Genomic DNA, 23,530 nt, shown 5'->3' with positions numbered 1-23,530 from the left:
AGAAGTCCATTTAGCTCTACTTCTGTCACATTTTTGCCCTGACCTGTCCCCAATCTGTCATTTTATCGTGCATCCAACATGCGCAGAGTATAAACAGTACTTGTGTTCTTTCAAGCATACTGCTGGAGCCTGCTGAGAAAATACTGGCCTGCTTTCTGGAGGTTCCAAAAAGTAAATATTTAACTTCATGGTTTTTGTAGCATCTAATTTCATAACAATCATGGTGGCTGCTCCCCTATAAATGCTGACAGATCATACATAGAATTCTTTGCTCTCAGGTTTGCCAGAGATTTTTCCAAGTCCTATTTTGCCACTGTTCTTGAAGCTAAACTCTGTTGATCAAAGCTATACATTTTCTTCCCTCATCATATTCGAAAAAGTATTAGGTGATATTATATTACTGCGATTACTTCTGCTACTCTTAAATTCTTGAGCAACTACAAAGTGATTTATTCTCATGCTATTCCTTATACTCTTAGCAACCCTGTAGGGTAACTATTATTGTCATCCCCAATTTATGTACGAGAAAGGTAAGATTAGGGAAATTAAATAACTTGTTAAGGGTTATGCAGCTTTTGAGAGCAATAACCAAGATGCAACCTCTGCTTAACAATCCAATTTTAAACCTGACCTTTCGAGTGTTCCATTGTGCTTCTCATGGTAGCAGAGAGGTGATTTTTTTTTTTTCAGTTCCAGCACCTTCCTTTCCTGTGTGGCTATGGTTATTGTGATGACATTAACAGCTGGCAAAGGGCACTGGCATTTGCATCCTTTGGTTTAGCTAGAATAGCTATCTGTGAGGTATCTTTCTTTCCAAGAATGTGAATTTAGTTAATATTTATTGTAAGAGACCAATGCTGTCTAATGGGCAGAACTTCTTGTTATTCGGAAGACCTTTAGATGTGACAACAAACAAATAAACAACAGATATCATTTAGCACAATTACGAAGTTTGGTTATTTCCATAACATATTTTGTTTCCCCAGAGATTGTGGAGTAAATGTAATTTGTGTTGGGGATAAAGTTCCTGCAGTAAGGAAACTGTCCGTTTGCTTCAGAAGTTTCTCTTAAGCATGGGATAAAAAGTATAAGGTTTTACTGGTTATAATAATAAGTGGCTTTATTTCGATGACACTGATGAAGCAGGGGATGGAAACCACAGAATTTTGTGAAAACTTTCCCCTCTCGGTCTATATGCCTATATCCATCCATCCATCCTATATCCATCCATCCATCCTTCCGTCCGTTCGTCCATCCATCCATCCATCCATCCAACCATTTATCCATCCAGTCATTCTTTTCATATTTCAACAATTATTCATTGATTAGAAACTATGTGCTAGTCACTTTTTCTAGGTTCTGGGGATACCATGATGAATAACATCACAAAAATTTCTGTCTTCAGGAATGAAGCAAAGACAATTAATAAGCATGATAAATAACTAAATTATATAGTATTTCAAAGGTGATAAATGAGATTGGAAAAAATAAAACAGGGGAAGGGGAATGCAGGATACTGGAGTGTGGAAAGGGTTGCGATTTTAGAGCATGGCCCTGGTAAGCCACAGAGAGCTAGAAGTGGGCTTTGTCTTACTTTAGTTTAATTAGCAGATGGAGAGAACCCCCCCAGCACCATTTCTAGTTAATCTGCACCAAGGGATGGCTAAGCATTTGTTTTTTACCAGGGCAAGCCTTATAATGGGTTTTACTGAATGGTATTTCTATTCAGTAATATTTTACTGAATGGTATTTCCCCAGAGATGTCTTTGACAGAGGAGACCATTGTTGCTGGGTCCAGAATATTTTTTCTCTCATCCCTGCAGGTATTTTAGTATTAAGGTTTCAGTGACTTTCTTCAGTCAAATTCAGAATCAGGTTGATTTACAAGTTCCTTGACCATCAAGGAGTCCCAAGGTGACCCAAAGAGAATGTGTCTGTTAAAGTAACTGTCAACTTTTCCTTCAAATTTCCTTTTCACTCTTATCCAGCTGTCCTAGCTTAGGTTGAAAGCAGCATGACTAATTTTTGATCCAAGGCTTGTGCCTACATTTCAATTTCCAGGGATCAAACAAACAGACTTAATGGGAAATTGAAATTCAGGTATAATCCCAAGGTGAAAAATGAGCCAAGAAACTGTGTGGCTCTGCCTGTTTTTTCATTTTGGATGATGTGTCAAGACACTGATAGAGGAAAATAAGAAAGATAGTGATCCTGAGCTTGAATCATTTCTTATCCATCAGGACTACAGGAAATGAAATACTTTAATGAGAAAATGTGGGTTGTGGGTTTCTCTTACTCTTTTTTTTTCTATCTTCTTCTTTTTAGTTAGATTCATAGTGAACAATCAGAGACTCAATAATTGGCATTTAGGGATTTTCTTTGGTTCATAAATAAATTAGGCCTTTTGCTGACTTCCTTGAGTATTCAACACCATATAGGTCAAATTCTGTTTGAGGGAATCTCACTGTTGCTGATGAAGCTCTAAATTGCTGTGTCCTTGGACAAGGTACTTTTAATTAAAGGCTCAGAGGAGTCTCTGACTGCAGGGGCACCAAAACATTCAGTTGATTAGGATAACTGGGCAGTTACCTGTGCAGGCGTATGTGGCTTGGCAATGTCGTGGAGGGTGTTGGGTGCTGGTTATTTCCTGTTTTAAATCCTACACAGTTTCAACTGATTTCCCCCCCACATCTTTTACTAAGGGAGCTTTGCTGGTTCTTGCTGAAAACCTACACAGTAGTCAATAGCAAATTGTTCTTTCTGAGACAGCTACTGTGAAGGCAGTTGCTAGTGACTTTAGTTCCAAGGCCAGGGATATTTTTACAATAAAAGTTGATTTAGCAAAGTGGGAAAGGAGAACACACCGTGTGAACCAAGAACTTTTTAGAAGGAGGGTTTTTTTTTTTTTTCAAGCTGACAATTTATTTCTTATCTACAACTGGACTTTATATTTTACTTCATTTTAAAACAAAAGTAATAAAGCTTGAACTGAACCACATGTATGTTTTCTAGCTTAAATTACTTTCAGTTCTTTCGTGTTTCTAACAGTTCATTATGTGTTATGACATAATCTTCTTTCCCTCAGCTTAGCCATATTGTGAGCATTTAAGACATAGCACCTGGACAGCTGCACTGTGTTAGAAGGAATCTATGTAAATACAAAGAACTGTATATCTAGGGCTATAGGATGGTGCCAGAAGTGGAGAGAATAACAGAAAAGAAACAGCATTTTAAATCCTAGAAAACGTCAAGGTGCTTCTACTTTAACTGTATTCTGGGGATGAATAATTTTCCTTCCTCTTTTCTTAACAATCCTGTAATACTTGTTCAATGTGTGTGTGTGTGTGTGTGTGTGTGTGTGTGTGTGTGTGTATTTTAATCTTGCTGTAGCTACAGGATTATAAAAGAGTTTTGGGACACGTTTTTCTTTTAGTGTTCACCCGGTGAATTTGACTACACTAAAGGAGGATATCTAAGATAAATGAAACCTTTTTTAAACTGTAAGTTAGATTGAAGTTGATATTATTTAAAATGCCAATTTTATGGCATTACCTAGAATACTGCCTAAAACAGTTACCTAGTAAACTGTTTTCAGCAGTGGTAAATATAAAATTCAAGGCTTCCCCTGGAAAACTTGTAGAAGGGACCTCTAGTGTTTGTTGATTGCAAACTAAATAGAAGCAAACCGCTCACTTCCCCTGAGGCATCCCAGGATGGTGCTTAGCAACCTGTACTCACTGAGGAGTGGAGGCAGCCAGTTCACATTGACCTCGCAGTGGGAGTCCAGGAACGTCAGGACTTCTCCTCTGGCCATAGATGCCCCCAGGAGACGGGTCCGGATGAGTCCTTCTCTTTTCTTGGTGCGAACAATCCTCACTTTGGAAAATCGGGCCATGTATTCTTCCAATTTATCCTTCAGGTGTTCTAGGTAGGAAGCAGAGAATGCATAGAAAAAACACAAAACATTAGTTGCAGCTGAATTATTCACGGTTGTTTGTGCATAGAGAGTATGTGACTGATGAATCCTGGGGTAACATTCTCGTTTCCTCATCTAGATGGGAGATACTAGTAAGATTTTTAGATTTTACACTTTCCAGAAAGCTTTGTAAACTGCAAATATTGCCCTTTTTTGAACACAAAAGTCACTGACATGCCAGAGGTCTGTTATGCAGTTACTGCTGGCTGACAGCCGCAGCGTGTAATCCTAGCCAACACTCCAAAGATGGGCTTCTGCCCTCTGGTCCTGCTGGGTAAAGTCAGATGAAAATCCTGGAAATGGGCTCTTTCCAACAAAAGAGCTCTCTACAGCAAGGCTTTGCCTAGTATTTTGTGTATTGAAAATAATATATGTAAAACAACAGGAAAGATAAATATCTGTCATATCAACAAGAACCAAACAGATTTTTTCCCCCACAAGTTAATAGCAAACTAGCAAGCAAGTTTAGCATCTGGCTTCTGATTTGAAGTGGAAAGGTGACTGGCTGCAGATGAAATACTATACAGTCGTTTGGAACTTACCTATTAAAGATTCGGAAATATTTCTTAGCTATTTAAATTTGGAAATGTTTCCTGCCTAATTAAAAACAAATAGTGGAAACAAAATCAAATCGGATAATTTATTCACAGAATAAAATATTTCCTACTGTCTGTGACAAAATGCATCAAGCTCTCAGTTCTTATTATGTCAAATAAGAGCATTTGCTGCCTTTCTGGGGTTATGTACTTATATATTTTATATCCCCTGCTTTCATTCTGCCCTATCTAAGACATTATGAGGGTTTTATTGGAATCTCTGACAGGTATAGTCTAGTATTCATTGAAGTGGAACCTTAGTATGCTGTATGCTCTGTATTTTTCACTTTTCAAACGTTCTCTTCATGTCTTCAATCAAAGGCAATATTATTAAGTCTCTTCGCATGATCTGTAGCAGTAGGGATTCATGTAGGATTTGTGATTCCTTCCTGCTATCCAATGTAACAGATGTCAGAATTACTCTGTATTGAAGTTTCTCTGTGCACAGAGGTTCATTCTCATTTCTTATTAACTAGTGTAGTTTTATAAAATCTTAATTTCCCTTTTTATTGACTGTCCTATGTTTCACAAATGGGTCAATGAAAACAATATTTGGCTTTCTAATTTTCACTGTACAAGAATACAGATGGGGCCGGGCATGGTGGCTCATGCCTGTAATCTCAGCACTTTGGGAGGCAGAGGTGGGTGGAACACCTGATTTCGGGAGTTCAAGACCAGCCTGACCGACATGGTGAAACCCAGTCTTTACTAAAAATACAAAAATTAGCTGGGCGTGGTGGCAGGTGCCTGTAATCCCAGATACTTGGGAGACTGAGGCAGGAGAATTGATTGAACCCGGGAGGTGGAGGTTGCAGTGAGCTGAGATCGCACCGCTGCACTCCAGCCTGGGCAATAGAGTGAGACTGTGTCTCCGAAAAAACAAAAACAAAAACAAACAAACAAATACAGATGGGATTTTCCACGAGAGTGTTTTAGCTCAAAATATGTTCCCCTCTATTTTGTTCTTCATGTAAGTAACAAGGATATGAAGATCAGACTATGAAAAGCAAACTCTTTTTCCAGGGTTGGAATCAGAGTAGGCCTGGGAGGGAGGTCTACAATGGTGATACATATGAGTAGGTCATGCAGACTCTTGAAGCCTGAATAGCCTCACCTATAAAACATAAAGGATTTAGGGGATTGTTTTTCCCTTCTAGAATGTGGTGGACAGTCAAGCTTTGAATTAGGCTTGAGTGAGACTGGTCAGTGTTCATTCAACAAACATTTATGTATTAAGCCAATAATCGAAGACTAGTAAGTCACTTGTATGTATGAATAAAAACAGCATTTTTATCTGAAGAAATGCCTTTGAATGCTGAGCCCAAATGACAAAAAATTTAGAATTTTCTTTTGCCTGGTGAGATTTTGATAATTCATCATCTTGTATCTCTTGCAAATTAAAGGAAGAAGCTTTGGCAAGCCACAGACTAACAAATATGAGTATATAAGCAGTATTGTGCTATCTCAACCAGGAGGCAAGTTCTACTGTGTGCCTCTTTGCTCCTGCCCCTCTGCTCAGTGCTCCCCAACATGATGGCCTCCCTTCTCCACTGTGTGCAAACTGCAAAGAAAGATTCTATCGGCTATACAACACACTGCCTGTGTGTAAGACTGTAGCTTTACTCTCTTGCCAGGGGACTAAAAAAGACAAAAATGACACCACTGCACAATCAAAGGCAATGACTAAGCGATGAGTGACCAATACAAGGACGCCGTTATGTGTCAGCATCTTGAAAGGGCCACATGCTGTCAGGATTACCCACAATAATAAATATTTTAGAAAATTGTATAATCTCATTACTGTACTTTATTTGGGCATTGAAATCTTTCCATATCATCAATTTATAAACAAGTGGCATTCTATATGTTTAATTGTAAATCGGTTTTTTGGACCACAAAAGATATTGTCTCATGGAAATAGCATCTCAACAGTCACTGGGGACTAAACACAGATCATCAATATTTGTTAGGCCCACTAAAATATGTTTTTCCCTTCACTATTCATATGTCAAATGTCACACTATGAGTACCACCTCAGCATTTCAAGATACATTTACGTTTTTCCTCCCTGACACCCAAGGACTAAAGGGGCCTCTCTTGGGAGAGAGGAGGAGAAATGAGTAATTTCCTATAGCTCCATTACAGGGAGTTGTTCTAGAATATTCTAACTTCCCAGGTCTTCCAAAGTGAGAGTCAAAGGGTTAAGTCACCTGAGAATGGTTGTCCCAACTTTGGATTTAGACTTTTGTATTCTTTGGTTTATAAGAAATTCTCTAGAACTCAGTGAGGACTGTCTCTACATGTTTTTTATTTTTCTGTACACATTTTCTGATACTGCATATTTTTCCTATATCAAAGCCCATTTTAATTTACTAAAAAGATTGTTTAGTGTGAATTCACTAAGCATAAGGGGTTTGACCCTTCAATAGTGTCCATTAGATGTTTAGATCAGTTCTTCTAGTTTGAAATTTATGGTGATAATTAGCTTGCTCTGCCTCAGATAATGATCTGGTTGACTGCACTTTGAGGGGTCCTTTCTCTCTTAGTAGTTCATTGTAACATCCAATTACCTATAACTCATGATGAAGGCAGGTATCATCAGTCTAATTAGCAAATTAAACTCTCATACAAGGGATTTACTGAAGATGGTAGAAATAGCTTTAAATTAAAAATATTTTGCCTTTCTTTGGTGTGAACAGAGTTTAGATTAATTTTTCTTTTTTTCTTATTTTAAAACTTTTATTGTGGAGAATTTTGAACATACATAAAATTAGATACTATTACTCCTATTTTTAAAAATATCCTTCATCCAGCCACAACAGCCATTAACCCATGGTCAGTTGCGCCCCATCTATTTGCCAATGTACTCCCCCCATTTCTCTTATTTTGAAGCAAATGTCAGACAAAAGACCATATTTTAGTCAGGGGTTCTCTGGAGAGGGTTTAGATTCATTTCTAAAATATTATTAACATGATTTTAAACATAATTTTCTATTATTTTAATTCAAGTATTGCATTTTTGAAGATCACTTTTGAACTTCTTTAATTGTAAATAACACCAAGGAAATTTACGGGTTTTATTTATAAGCCAGGCAGATCTGCCTAGTGACTTTGAGACATTTGCAAAACTCTGTATAATTTTTTTGGTCCATGGTCCAGACAACCAGTGAATAAATTACTGTTAAAATCCACTGAGCACCAGTATATCCTGATGATATGGAGAAATGAATACAACTTCAAAAATAGCAGTTTTTGCCAGGGCTTATTGTGTCACTGTGAGGGAATAATGAGATAAAAAGTTGTATTCCAATGAAATTTTGACATCATGTTACTGTGAATACCAAATTTAGCAGTTTTGTAGAATGTATTTTCCTCTTTTTTTCAGAGATTTTACTCATGTGCCATACACTTATATGGAGAATAACCATTCATTAGTGAATTTAGTGTTTAGGGCAGCAACTAAACACCAAAAATACTAACCTTCAGCAATTTGCATAGTCAGAAGAGTCAAAGACATGAGTCCTAGTCCTGTTGCTGACTGGCTGCGTGACTTTGGGTAAGTCATTTCACACCATATGACCTCATTTTCCTCAGCTATAAGATGAAGGGTGTATGACTGGCTCACCTCAATTATTCCTTCTAGTTTTTTCTAGTTTTCTAATTCTATAATTTCCCTTGTGATATTTTACTTACTGAGTAGATTCAGTCCCCTCAAATCCTTAGTTTTTCCTTTTAAAAGCATCCCATTGGTTGGTATTTTGGTGTTTTCTTTGGCTATGTCTCACTTTTGAAAGAGACAAATCAAAATAAAGTGAATATGTACCACAGGGCTAGTCAAAAAACAAACTCAAGGGCATTTTCTCTGGTCACTATGGGATCCATCTGATCTTGTACAGTTTACTGTCTATGAGACTGCCACTAATGTCAGAATAATGACTTTGAAGCACTGTTAGTTCATCAAAGATTTAAATCTGCTCAATAAGTTATGCTTATTATGTCAGAAAAATGCAGTCACAGTTTAGAAAGCTTTGAGGGATTGTTCCCGAGGGGGCTGACAAGCTAGTGACCATCAGTATTAGAGAGCCTGGCCAGGACATTGCTAAGTGGAAGACTCACTAAAGGTCATGCCAACCGCTGCCCCAGGCTCAGCAGCTGGTATGGAGGCCCAGCCACTAGTTGCTTAGTTCTTTCTGTTTCATTTGAATTTCCTAATTTACATCTCAAGGAGAGAGCAAGAGGGGCCAGGATACACTATTGATCTGGAGATATGGATTTCTATGTTTAAGTACATACCTATGGTGAGGAAATTTCTTTGATGTTTATACGTTGGTGTTGGCTGATTGCCATAAGATCATGTAGAATATATGCTAGTTATTACGGGTGATACTTAGCTATGAGTTCTGAAATGTAATGGATTATAAATACACAGAAACAAACATATCTAAAATTTGCTGGTTAATCCTTACACAACAAGAATGTACTATTAAGTGCAACTCTTATTCTGCGTATTTTGAGGGTTTTACCAGAGTGATGGGAATACTTTACAACTAAAGAATATAAGATATTCTTAAATTTTTTAATCTACTTGGCATATGTCATATATATATTTTGACTGCAAGTGGAAATGTTAAGGATAACTTTCTACTTAGCAGGCCTATAAAGACATTGTCTATATTCTTTACACTGGAGAAACATAAATATTTTAAGTCTCTAGTTAAATTCCAGAAAATTGTCAATCTCTTCGTGTCCTAGTAGAACACACTAAATCAGTCCCTTTTGATAGCATTTGACTATAGGCATTTCACAATTATCTCTGGAGCACAAAAAAGTCCATCTAAGAAAGGAACAGAATTATTGAAACCATGTTTAATTGCTTCTAGTATGATTTCAGCTGGTTCTATCTCTGGATATCTTATTTGTATTCCTTGAATATTCAAAGCATCATAAGTTATTTGGGAAATAGCTGGGAAAAAAATAAATAGATAAAATATATTTTTGCTAATATAAAAAGAAAAAAAGAATTAGAATGTCACCCTTTTGCAACTCCTAATGAATTAATGGATCAAACCATTACAGGCTGCTAACATCACACAAAGAGTGATAATCACTTATTATGTGTTTCCTGATAGGAAGACACATCACCACCTATGAAGTATTCTTGTCAAATGCATTGAATCTGAATTTAATCATTTCTTTAGATAAGTGGTCCCCAAACTTTTTGGCACCAGGGGCCAGTTACATGGAAGACAATGTTTCCATGGGGGCTGGGGAGGGATGGTTTCGGGATGAGACTGTTTTACCTCAGATCACCAGGCATTAGATTCTCATAAGGAGCGCAAAATCTAGATCCCTCACATGTGTAGTTCACAACAGAGTTTGGCTCCTATCAGAATCTAATGGCACTGCTGATCTGATAGGAGGCAGAGCTCAGGTGGTAATCCTTACTCACCTGCTGCTCGCCTCCTGCTGTGGCCAGGTTCCTAACAGGCCACACATGGGTACTGGTCTGCTGCCTAGGGGTTGGGGACCCCAGCTTTAGGTATAACTGTTCTCAGAACGGTCCAAGGATCAGGCTGTTTATTCTTTCTGCCCAATAACGAGATGCAGATGAACTGGGAAAGAAGAGAGTTTATTCCTGTAATTGGGTACAATCTGTAACCAGGCCTAGAAAATATTGCCAGACCAAATCAAAATTACAAAGTTTTTCAGAGCTTATATACCATCTGAGCTATATGTCTACATGTCAGTGTGCATTCGTCTGAAAATGTAAGTCATTAACTTCTTCTAATCTATAACTAAGGTCTGAATTTTGAAGACCTTCCTCTGGAGCTTCAGTAAATTTACTTAATCTAGATAGTTCCAGGTGCCGGGGGTGATTACTCGTTTTTTGTTGTTGTTGTTTGTTTGTTTGTTTTTTTGAGACGGAGTCTCACTCTGTTGTGTAGTGGTGTGATCTCAGCTCACTGCAGCCTCCACCTCCCAGGTTCAAGCGATTCTCCTGCCTTAGCCTCCCAAGTAGCTGGGACTACAACCATGCACCACCATGCCTGGCTAATTTTATTTTATTTTATTTTTAGTAGAGATGGGGTTTCAACATGTTGGCCAGGCTGGTCTCAAACTCCTGACCTCAAGTGATACACTCACCTTGGCCTCCCAAAGTGCTGGGATTACAGGTGTGAGCCACTGCGCCCGGTCCCCTTATCTTGTCTCCTGTTAAATCATGGAAGTTTGAAGAGTTCCTTTAGACTCTCAATACAACTTGTTTGTGGAGGTCTGGGGAGTTTCTTCAGACCCCCAATAAAAACTTGTTTAATCCTAAACAGGTCCTGTTAAGAATTCTTTTATTATCTTGTCGTGCTTCAAGGCCCAAGAAAGGCCTAGGCAAAACTCTTGGTGGGCTTTTGTTACATTCCAGCCTTTGTATAAAAGCACTGGCTCTTTCAGCTTTAACATTTAACTTAACCACTCAGCTAATGCTGAAACTGTTGTTATGGAGGCCTGCCTGTTCAGCTGTTAGTAATACTTGGCCTGCCACATAACTACAGATTTTTGGGATATAAAGGGATTGGAGAATATATTAAAGGACACAGCAGGAATACAATTGGCAAAATCGAAACGATGGGAAATTCCTCAGGACCAAGGGCTTGATTTTTTTCAATAAATAAATTATAAGGATAAAAAGAAGTGGAAAGGGAATCCTGAATATTAAGAGACACTTAAGAAACATGGCAACCAATTCAGTGGGAAAATATATTTGCTGTTTATTAAGTGGAAGTGGATCATCATGAAGGTCATCATCCTTATCATCATGTTGGGTAGGCTGAGGAGAAGGAAGAAGAAGAGGAGTTGGTCTTGCTGTCTCAGGGGTGGCAGAGACAGAAGAAAATCCATGCATAAGGGGACCTGCACAGTTCAAACCCCTGTTGTTCAAGGGGCAACTGTATATATTTTCAGGATAGCTTTGAATGTATAATAGTTCTGGAGAAAATATTAGAAACAAAAAAGAAACAAAACACCAAGTCTTCATCTAGAACACAGAACCTATGTATTCACCATGGCATGGCCCCTTATGGAGTAGTAAACAGCCCCAGACCCAGTGCCCTGTGTGCCTTGTGGAAAGCTTTTTCCCAGGTTTAGGATTGTGCATGGGTGTGTTCTTCTTTCTATAAAAGGCTCATATAACAAAGTTATGTGGGCAATACCTTATAGATAAGGTCCCTGAAGTGAAAAAAAGATTATTGGTGCCACCATGCATAAAGAAGGTAAGACCTTTTTCAGAAAAAAGACAATGTGTAAGAGGTAGGGGGAGAGAGAGAGCTATAGTTAAAAGATTTATTTGTTTTGTCATCTTATGTATTTATAGAGCATCTACTCTTAGAATGCATTTGGGAAGAGGCGAATAATAGATTATTTTACACAAAATATTTTGGCATTTTGGTAATAGGCTAAACACCACCTATGCAAAAAATGTAGCATATCTGCAATGAAGCTTTTATTTCAGCTAATTAATTACAAATTTGATTTGCACGTGCATTACTTCATTATTTCAATTTTGAAAAGGTAATGCATACTCAGTTAGAAAGGAAATATTTGAATTTTATTTTTCCCTTTCCACAGTATTTTCTTAAGAACTATTTAAGAACTGGTTTTGTCTGATGTTTCAATTATATATTTTTTCCTAAGTATTTTATATTTTTCAAAAATAGTTGTAATTAAAGATCTTCCGAGATTAAATGAAAATGAAGTAATCTGAGTAGAATTTATAGTTTATAATTGTTCTGTTTAGATGAATCTAGAATAAGAATTTTGTATTTTCTCCAAATCAGGGAATATAAAATTAACTATAATTCCAAATTATTTTATCTATATCTTTTTTTTCCGATGACATAGCTTTTACCTCAAAGAAAAAGAAAGCTGTAAACAGAAAATGGTTAAAACTCAGAGGTCTGTTTATGAAATACTGTTGCTGTTTTGAACTTACCATAATCAATCAATTTTCATAACAATGGAAATGTCTCTGATTTTTAATCATTCAGTACTTTTATTAAATTTAAACTTTCTATGTATTGCAAAAAAATAGGCTAGATTACAAACTTTATTTGTGCAAAGTACTTGATAATTCAGTTCAAATGCCCAAATGTAAATATCTTACCATCAGCATTACACAAAGTTGCTGGTTCAGTATTCTACTATTTGACCCTAAAAATATTTAAGAATTTTGCCAAAGATACTATTAAGGCTTTACTCAGTAAATGTTACAAAGTAGTTTAATTCTAGGAAAATATACCACATAATGTGGTCTTTTAAAGAAAAAACTCTACACAGATAACATTTGAATTGTCAATGTTGACATAGGAGAACAAATCTCTAACTTCTTTTAGATCACTTCTTCATTTCACCCATTCAGTTTTCTTTGTTGTTGTTGTTAAAAAAATTGTGGTAAAATACATGTAATATAAAATTTGCCTTAATCATTTTTAAGTGTTCAGTAGTGTTAAGCATATTCACATTGTTGTGCAATTACCCTCCATAACTTTTTCATTTTGCAAAACTAAAACCATTACAACAACTCCCCATTTCCCTCTCCCCCCAGCTTCAGGCAACCACCATTATACCTTCTGCTTTTATAAGTGTGACTACTCCAGATAACTCATATCTGTGGTATCATACAGGTTGTCTTTATGTGACTGGCTTACTTGTCTCAGTGCAATGTCCTCAAGGTTCATTCATGTTGTAGTATGTGTCAGAATTATCTTTCTTTTAAGGCTGAATGAATATTCCATTGTATTTATATACCACGTGTTGTTCATCCATTCATCAGTTGGTGGGCATTTTGGTTGCTTTCACCTTTGGCTATTGTGGATAATGCTGCTACAAACACGGGTGTACAAATATCTCTTCAAGAGATTGCTTTCAGTTGTTGTTGTTTTGGCATATACGCAGAAGTGGAATATCTGGATCAAATGGTAGTTCTATTGTTAATTTTTTGAGGAACCACTATACTATTTTTCATAGTGACTGCACCATTTTACATTCCCAGCAACAGTACACAAGGGTGTCTACTCAGTTCTAACGTCCTTTTGACTCTTTTTGTAAAATGTATATATAGATAAATTTTGGTTGAATGTGGAGGAAATCTCCAGCAAAAATTTTGAGAACTATCTGCTATTAAAAATTCCCCCAAATAACTCTTCCCAATCCACTAAATACCCAATATTCTACACAGAAAGAAAAGTCTGAGTATTGACAATGACAAATGCTTTCAATATAGAACATAGTAGCTATCAAAATAAACAAATAGCATGCATAGACATCAAAGTGTCGGGACCAAAGTTATTAACAAGAAAAACCTCCTGAACTTGTAATTTTTCCCCCCACTGCAGCATAGATTAATCAAGAATAGCTTGTTTGAAAACTTCCCAGCTTCCAGTCTAAATCTATGTGACTATAGAGGACTTAACATCAGACTTGCATATGTCTGTGCCAGTTCTTCCCTGCATGCCTCATCTCTTGTCATCTTAGCTGTGTGGTCTGCTCTTTGCATCTAGTGACTATTGAGATCTCTGCCCGCTCTTAGCCTTCCTTTCATTATCAATCATATCAGATATCAGGGAGCTGAATAACATTCAACTTAATTATCTTAGCTAATCCCCCATATTTACCAATGTGTCTATTAAATATCTTATCTTCTTCCCATTCTTCTAAGAAAACTCACTTCTTATCTTTCAGTAGTCCCTTTAATCTTTAAGACTGTCAGAAATGAACATTTTACAAGATTGTCTTGAGATATGAAGAAACTACTTTAAAATTAGTTTAACAAAGAAAAATGATAAAAAGAACCAGTATATTTATGATTTTTCTCTCTAAAGCCTTTAGAGGAAAAATCCCATTCATAAATTTCACAAATCTCCAACTACTTCACCACCTTCTTATTGTATTTTGCCAAACATCAGGTTATATAGTTTTTAAACTGTTTTACTGTTAACCGCTGGTTATTTTTACCTGTACATGCACATTCATAGCTTGGATAAGTAAACTTTTGGGAGATGATTTGACTTAATGACCTACTATTAGTCTGTTCTTGCCTTGCTATAAAGAAGTACTGGAGACTGGGAAATTTATAAAGAAAAGAGGTTTAATTGGCTCATAGTTCCATAGGCTATATAAGAAGTATGGCTAGGGAAGCCTCAGGAAACTTAATCACAGCAGAAGGTGAAGCAGGTGCACACACATCATGTGGCCAGAGTAGGAGCAAGAGAGAGAGAGTGAGGTGGAAGGTGCTACACACTTTTAAACAACCCATGAGATCTCACTATCATGAGAACAGCACCAAGGCATGGTGCTAAACCATTCATGAAAAATCCACCTCTAAGATTCAGTCACCTCTTACCAGGCCCTACCTCCAACATTGGGGATTATAATTTGACATGAGATTTGGGTGGGGACCCAGAGCCAAACCATATCCATGATCATCTCTAAAAACTGGAACTAAGAGTAATTTTTTCCCATAAAAATAATCATTTTCTGTTACTTGTTTTTATAAGACAAAACCAGAATGAGGAATGAGAACTGTGGACCTAAATGATTGTAAGTGAATATGAGCCACATCAAGGAAATTATTAGTAAGGGGAAGTCACAGGCCCCCAGTAAAACCCAATGCTGCATGTATAAATCACCAAGCTGCATAGAACCCACCACTGAACTTAAGGGACTTACAGATTCATTTGGAGCTTTGGAGCTATTTTTAAAAATTCCAAAGTAATTTAAAAAATCAAAGCCAGGATTTCTGAAAAAAGGAAAAAATTAATCTTTAGCTAGTAAAGAAAAGTATATAATTCAGGAGAGACAAAAAACAAACAAACAAAAATGGCCAGGTGTGGTGGCTCATGTCTGTAATCTCAGCACTTTGGGAGGTCGAGGCTGGCGGATCACCTGTGGTCAGGAGTTCGAGATCTACCTGGCCAACTTGGCGAAACCCCGTCTCTACTGAAAATACAAAAATTAGCAGGGCGTGGTGGTGTGTGCCTGTAGTCCCAGCTACACAGGAGGCTGAGACATGAGAATCTGAACCCGGGAGGCTGAGGTTGCAGTGAGCTGAGATCGCGTGATTCAGCCTGGGCGATAGGGCGAGACCCTGACTCAGAAAAAGAAACCAAAAAATAGGCCGGGCGTGGTGGCTCACGCCTGTAACCCTAGCACTTTGGGAGGCTGAGGCGGGCGGATGGCCTGAGCTCAGGAATTACAGAGCAGCCTGAGCAACACAGTGAAACCCCGTCTCTACTAAAATACAAAAAATTAGCCGGGCGTAGCGGCGTTCGCCTAGTCCCAGCTACTCGGGAGGCTGAGGCAGGATAACTGCTTGAACCAGGGAGGCGGAGGTTGCAGTGAGCCGATATCCATAGCGCCAACCTGCCGGACAGAGCAAGACTCTGTCTCCAAATAAAAAAAAAGAAAAACAAAATCTCTTAGGTGCCATATAGCAGCACAGATATCATATGGGAGCAATAAAATCTCTTCTCTTCCCTTCCTGAAAGTACTTTCATTGCTGCATTGCTTTCCAGTTTAAAAGTATCTGACTCATGCATGCTAATGGCCATATTATTTTTCTTCAGTTTTTTTTCAGAAGAATTTATCCAAATAATGGGAGAGGACACTACATGGGTTGAGTGATAGGGTCCCCAATCTCAAAATAATGTGTGTTAGTGATTTAATAATGTCACCAATAACTGCTAACAAGAACAGCCGTGAAGACCTGTGTGGTTTGGCCTGACTTCATAATAAATAAAGACAAATTGGAAAGGAATTCCTCTAAACAGTTACTGTGAGAAAAATGATATGACAAAATTTCAATTTAGATGAGACCAGAACTAAATTAAATATCTGGGAATTGGTCCTATTCCCAAGGCTACGGAAACTCCCAGTTCTTAATAATATTCTTGTACTGCAATATAGAAGGAAATATGCAGGAAATGGGCTGTCTGCCCTTGTTGATAAAATTGACCTGCTAAAGATGTGTCCTCTCAAGGCATTGCCCCATTTCTTGACAATGCTATTAAATCATGAAAAGGAAAAGAACCATGTAAGAATTGTCTTGGTTTAAAATTTATAAAACAAAGTATTAAGGGGACCAAAAATGCGTCTTAGATTCTTGGATGCAAAGAACCAACAGCATAAGCAGCAAAATATGACAAAGTAATATATGGACATAATAATAAATGTGTCTATGTGTGTTGAGTGCTTATGATATTGTCAGACATGATTCTTGGGTATATTCATGTATTAACTTATTTAATCCTCATTTTATAGATGATGAAAATTATTCTTACTTACAAATGAGGGAAATGAAGGTCAGAAAGTTTAAGAAATTTGCCTAAGACCACACAGCAAAACAGTGCCTGGAATATTGTAAGTACTCAATAAACGCCAGTGACTATGTGTCAGGAGAAAATAAACAAAACACAACCAAACCAACAAACTGGAACCCAAATGTATTCATCAGGAATTTTCTAAGTAGAAAGAGACTTAATACAGCGAATTAGGTGCTTATAAAATATTATATAATTATTACAGAAGACCTGGAAAATATAGGAAACTGGAGAGGAGAAAAAAAATCACTGAGTTTTACCACTCAAAGTCAATCACTGTTCATATTTTCCTGTTTTGTGTAGGTTTATATTCAAAGTGTACTTGTTCTTTTAAATCTAACATTGAAAATTTCCATGGTATTCTATATTTTATATAAAATAATATGTATTATTTTAAATACGTCATAACTTTTTCTTATTGTTTAAGATTTAGATTGTTTACATGCACACAGCATTGATATTATAAATCATATACAATTTATATTTTTGTGAATAATGTTTTCTGAATCTGTAATTTTCTTTAGGAGATGCTCCTGGAGGTAAAAGTAGTGCGTCATAGGGTATGAGCCTATGCAGATTAATCTATAGTCAATAATAATTTAATTGCACATTTAAAAATAACTAAGAGAATGTAATTGGATGGTTTGTAACACAAAGGATAAATGCTTGAGGGGATGGATACTCCATTTCCATGTGATTATTACACATTGCATGCCTGTATCAAAAAACATCTTGTGTACCCTGTAAATATATATACCTACTATGTAACCACAAAGATTAAAAATAAATTATTTCAAAAAAGAAGAGACTGAAAACTTTGTCTTCATTTGCTATGGAAGTCAGAAAACTTGCAGTAGCCAAGCAGATATTAAAGGCCGTAAAATCCATTCGGTTCTTTTTTGAAAGAGAGCTGAGGTCACCAGTCACACCACCAAATTGCCAAACCATAAGCCCAATAAGCACCTCTCTTCATATGCTCTCCCTTTTTTCTTGTTAAAATGAACGAGTTATCCCTGCACCCACACAAGGCCACCCTCTCTATTTGTGTACAGGATCTCATCCTTTCTTGTCTGCTCAAGAACATGGTTCCTATAGGTGTCCCATCTCTTCCCTGCATCCTCATTTTCAGTATTTCTACTGAGACATTCCATCTTCAAATAAAAGTGTTGCAATCTCTCTCTCCTAAAAAGCAAACCTTCTTTGATCTCCGCCTTTCTCCAGCTTCTGTCTCATTTACCTACTCCATTTTGCGAGGGATTTTGTGAAGGAGTTTTCTAAACCTGCAGTCTCCACTTCAGCTTCTCTCATTCTCTCTTGAACTCATTTCTCTTTTTCATTCATTCGAGATGTTCTTGGTAATCTGTCCAAATAGCATTCCTCTGAATGATCATTTGCCTTTGGAAATGGCAGGAATTTGTTTCAGATTATTCTTCCAAGAAACAGCTCTCGTTTAGACTCAGAGTGAAAGGGACGTGATAAGAACGCAGAACACAGAGGTAGAGTAGGGAAGGACAAAAGGAGTTATTACCGAGGAAATGATTTTGAAATTCATTGAAGGAGAAAAGAAAATGAGACATACAGGTCTAATTGTGAGCACAGAGTACTTTTGTGATCACCTGCAGGGTTGATTCTGACGAAGATTCGTACTTTGTCAATGTATCTAGGAAGGCTGGGGTCATAAACAAGATAAAGATCCTGGAAAAAGTCTGCAGTGGTGAAAGCCCTTGCTTGAGTAATTGAAAGCTAAACTGGAAAAAGCACTATGAAATATAATTTGGCCCTCTTCTCCAGGGAATGGAGAAAATGATCTAATAGGTCTTTTTCATCTCTGCTTTTTGTGACCTCTGGCTGTTAACAGCACTCTTCCTCGTTATGTCAAAATGAATTGCCTATTTACTACTGAACTCTAGAAAATGATTTCTCTCCCTAGGTAAGACAACAAACTAGCATTGCCTACATGCACTTCATTTCAACTCAATCAATGTCCAAGGAGTCATTTTTAAATGGGTAATATTATTTCCAGGACATTTTGCTTATTTGCTGAGTAATGGTTCCCTTTCACTGTCAAGCCAGAGAGCTCCCCCAAATTTTAGAAGGAATTCCCAAAAGAGTGTAAAACGTATTTGCAAAATGGAAAGCAAAATGAAGTAATATGGCCTTTAAATTGCCAATAACCTCCACAGCAGGGCTGTTTATTAGTACTGGAATCTGCTTAGGCTGTTTTTTTCCAAGACAATAAACATTGAAAAACAATGATGCAGGATGACTGCATTTCTGTTCTACAGTATTGCATAAATTTCCTTTTCTTGGACAGGCAGAAGGAATAGAAGTCACTATTTAAATTTTTTTACCAAGCAATAAATAAATGGTGTTCTTCAGAGAATACATACACACACATGCACATACGTATGTATATATATGCATACATGCATATATGTATATATCACTTCTGTCACTAAGAATAAGTGAAAGTTGGCTAGTTTGTAATTTATAAAAATATAGATCATTGTTGCCTGTGCAAGCTTGACTAAATGAGGCAATAAATCATATGTCTAAAACATGCCAAGCATGTGCCAAGGCAAAAGTTGGCTTAGAAAGTGATGAGTACAGAATTGTTTAGCAGTACGAGTTTTATAGTCTGTCACTGGCATGACAAATAATGATAAAGGGCAGCATCATGTCTCCTCTACTGATAGTCCAGCAACAAATTTTCGATTGTAATTCTTTTGTTTGTCCCTCTTTATCTTCATTTGAATGGGCTGCATCTCCTTGAGCTGCAGCAAAGATATATATTTTCCCTGCTACTGATGTGTCTCCCATGGTCCCGGGATGCTTTTCACACTTGATAAAGTTCACCTATGGAAGGGACTGCAGTGAGTCGGCGTGCTGCAATTGAGATAGACATGATGTTGATTTTTTCCACTGTCTTCGGACAGAAAAGCCCTGCATTGCTAGTGTTTTACCAAGGCTACTCTCCCAGGAAGAATTTGTTATAACTTTATAAAGATCATTCAGCCTGTAAATTCTGACTGATTCTGAAAACTTGTGCTAGACCAAATCCCTATTTTTGAGTCTGAGACTACTTTTTCTACCACCATGATTAAGATGAGAATAAAATAATACACATTAAAAGTGATTAAAACATTAGTTAATAAAACTGAAACCAAGCAAAGTCAATACTAGAAATGCAATGCTTCTCTTTGAATATCCCGTGAACAAAATAAATGTAATACGAATGTGGTACAAAGAAGTACTATTGGAAATACAGGGTGCAGTCCTCAGAGTCTTGTAGGTTGTAGTATAAGCAGGGATATAGTAAGTTTTCACATGGGGTGATAATGTCTCCAAATAGGGCTCCTTTATTTTAGGGGATTGAGACAAATGACATACAAATTCTGAAAGGGAAGATCTTGGAACTTTAGTTAGAGACATACAAAATTCTGAAAGGGAAGATCCTGGAGCCTGAATTAGAGGAATAATATTTACATAGATAAAGAGGGAGGAAGGGAAGGTGTAGTCTTGGGAATGAGGAATAAAAAGGCATGGAATAATCAATCCTGAGATGGTTCTTTATTATGAAAACACAATTAAAAACTAAACAACTGACCAAACACTCAGCCAAGCAATAAAACCAACAATCCCTGCTTGGGTAGCCTTTTCAAGAAAAAAAAAAAAAAAAAAAAAAAAAAAAAAAAAAAAAGCTAAACTATGCAGTCATGTGAATCGTGAATCCAGAGGAAACCAAAAATGCTAAAACAAGCCCTGATCTCTCATCTCATCTTTTTTCCTTTAGTGACTATAATATTTAAATGCTTTCATTTTCCTTTTTGGAAGATAAGCAATACATTCACAGGTAAAATATTTAACATGAAAGTATATATTGAAAAATCTCACCCCATACTTCCAGGACTTCATTTTTCCTCACTTTTTTACTAGTTTCTAATCTATATTTATATAATGAATACTTTTGGCTTATAGAATTATACACATGTATATGTGAATAAACACACATGTAGTACACACATATGTATATATATATAGATATATGCATATATATGTGTGTATATGTAATTAATTTTACTGTAGTTTTTAAACATTAAGGGGATTTCTTTGGAAAATCTAGCAATACATTACATACTATTGGCCATAAATATACTCTTCATTTATTTGCGCTCATTTTGTATTAAGAAATGTTTTCTATTTTCACGTCATGGTTTTGATGAATTCTCATTAAATGTAACTTAAAACTATCACTAGAAGCATCGTGAAATGTCTCAAATGGTTCTGATATTATCAAGTTATCCTGGGTGAGTTGCCCACATGGAACAGCCAAACCAGTCCATGGCTCCTGGAACTTATGCCCTCTAGGCAGTGAGATCCTTAGACTAATAATCGCATGGAGGGCTTAGGAGCTTGTTATGGTTTCTAACAAAAATGAACTCTCAGTAGAATGCCAAGACTAGACATCAGCAGAGCAGAATCCAACATGCCTTTTTACTTTCTTTTGTTGGGCTGTTTTCTCTGACAATGAGTTTCAAATAATTTTTAGTTTCTCAATCAGAAATTAACTTTTTTTTCTTTTCCTAAACAAGGAACACAGGCTTAAACTGGTTAAAGCAGAAAGGGGCATTTCATAGAACCCAAAAGTAGGAAGCAGAGCTGCTGTGCTCTAAAATTTGTCTTCATTTTTTAGATTAGGAAATAAGGGATAACAGAGGGTAAGCCACAGACACTTTCTTCCCCACTTCTTACTCTTCCCACCCTCCCCCTCAGAGGACATAACTCACAACCCCTCTTAAAGCATTTTCTAAGGAAACCACTCAGATTCTTCCACATTCCGTTATCTTTTTCAACCAGGAAAGGAGGATCCTTTTGCTACTTTCAGGTGATTATTTTAAAGTTATAAACCAAACTAATCCAAACCAAATCACTCATGCACCCAGCTGTGTATCTCCATTTACCTCCACCACTGTTGTTTATCAATGTACTGGTTGTTCTATATTTTCAATGGAGGATACTGGGGCCTGAGTTATTTAAAAACCTACTTAAGTAACTCATTTTAAAACTTTGTTTCCTTGACTTCAGTAACAGTTACTTTCATACACTGCAGTCACCTATTCTCAAACCCACATCTTGTGTCTTGCCCTCACCCTAAACTGTCCATTATACAGAAATAATAGTGCTAGTGTCTGAATCTCAGACCACAGTTTTCTGTCATCGACTTCCTTCTGTTCCTTTACCTTTTGCTGTCATTACATTGTCTTCTCCATTTTCTTCCAATCCAGCATTTTCTCTGGATGTCTGTTCCATCTCTATCCAGCATGAATTCCATGGTTCTGTATCTGGACCAGTATTGAGGATCTCCTTGATCCCCTATTCTCTCTGCACACTTCATCTCTAGATCATAGCTACTGTGTGCTTTGCTATTCCTAAGACTGGGTGGAAGAACTGATGCTTTTTTTTTTTTTTTTTTTTTTTTTTGATGGAGCCTCACTCTGTAGCCCAGGCTGGAGTGCAGTGGCGTGATCTTGGCTCACTGCAACCTCTGCCTCCCAGGTCCCAGTTCAAGCAATTCTCCTGCCTCAGCCTCTGAGTAGCTGGGATTACAGGTGCACATCACCATGCCCAGCTAATTTTTTTTGTATTTTTAGTAGAGACGCAGTTTCACCATGTTGGCCAGGCTGGTCTTGAACTCCTGACCTCGTGATCCGCCTGCCTCGGCCTCCCAAAGTGCTGGGACTACAGGCGTGAGAACTGATGCTTTTATTAGTCAGCTGGAGCTGCCATGATAAAATACTACATACTGGGTGCTTAAACAACAGACATTTATTTCTCATAGTTCTGTAAACTGGAGTCCAAGATCAAGGCACCATGGGGTTAGTTTCTGGTGAGGTCCTTCTTTCTGGCTCACAGGTGGCAGCCTTCTCTCTGTGTCCTCAAATGTTCTTTCCTCTGTGTGTGTGCATGGGCAGGGAGAGAAAAATTTCTAGGACACCTATGGGATTAGGGGTCCACCCGTATGACCTCATACAACACCCGAGTTACATTCTTAATGCCCCAATCTCCAAGTACAGTCACATTGGGGTTAGGCCTTCAGCATATGACTTTGGGGAAACACAACTCACTCCATAAGAATGCTGAAGAAAATATATTTGTGAATATGGGGACCACAATAAATAGATAACCCTTCAGCCTCAGCTGGGCCCTCAGAACCAAAAGCTCTTTCTGCAGACGCCCTGGATGAATAACCTTCACCTGTCTCCAGGCTGCTGTTCAATCAACTCTCTTCATTCTACCAATTGAAGCTTTTGACTCATAGTTTTTATTGGAGGTTAAAAAACTATTTCAGATTCTCACAGAATCTGAGCTCCTTGAGGTCAGGGACCATGTCTTATTCATTTTTATTTCCATAGCATAGTGCTTGGTGCACGTGGTCTTATGATACATGGTGGTTTTTGTCCATGGTTCCTGGCTCATAACTCCCATAGCCTTAGTTAGAGTCTTTTGTTATAATGTTGGGTGTGTTAGGCCTTAGGAAACAGAATCTTTCTCCTATCCTCTTTTTACCTGCCCCAAGGCAGGACTCTAATCTT

The 23,530-nt window shown here is 37.3% G+C and overlaps 1 protein-coding gene across 3 annotated transcripts in view; it reads right to left on the bottom strand.

Moving 5' to 3' along the window:
* GALNTL6 (polypeptide N-acetylgalactosaminyltransferase like 6) overlaps positions 1-23,530 on the bottom strand; it is a 1,235,992-nt gene that overhangs the window by 237,909 nt on the left and 974,553 nt on the right. For all 3 annotated transcript variants that reach the window (XM_034959428.2, XM_063603996.1, XM_003823503.6), the window contains one exon: positions 3,739-3,924. In XM_034959428.2, the coding sequence (XP_034815319.1) occupies positions 3,739-3,924 (186 nt within the window). The remainder of the gene's footprint in view (positions 1-3,738; positions 3,925-23,530) is intronic.

This window comes from Pan paniscus, chromosome 3 (genome assembly GCF_029289425.2).
Source record: "Pan paniscus chromosome 3, NHGRI_mPanPan1-v2.0_pri, whole genome shotgun sequence".
NCBI classification, from domain to species: Eukaryota; Metazoa; Chordata; class Mammalia; order Primates; family Hominidae; genus Pan; species Pan paniscus.
The sequence above is the reverse complement of the archived record's forward strand: the minus strand, read 5'-3'. Positions and strand labels throughout refer to the sequence as shown.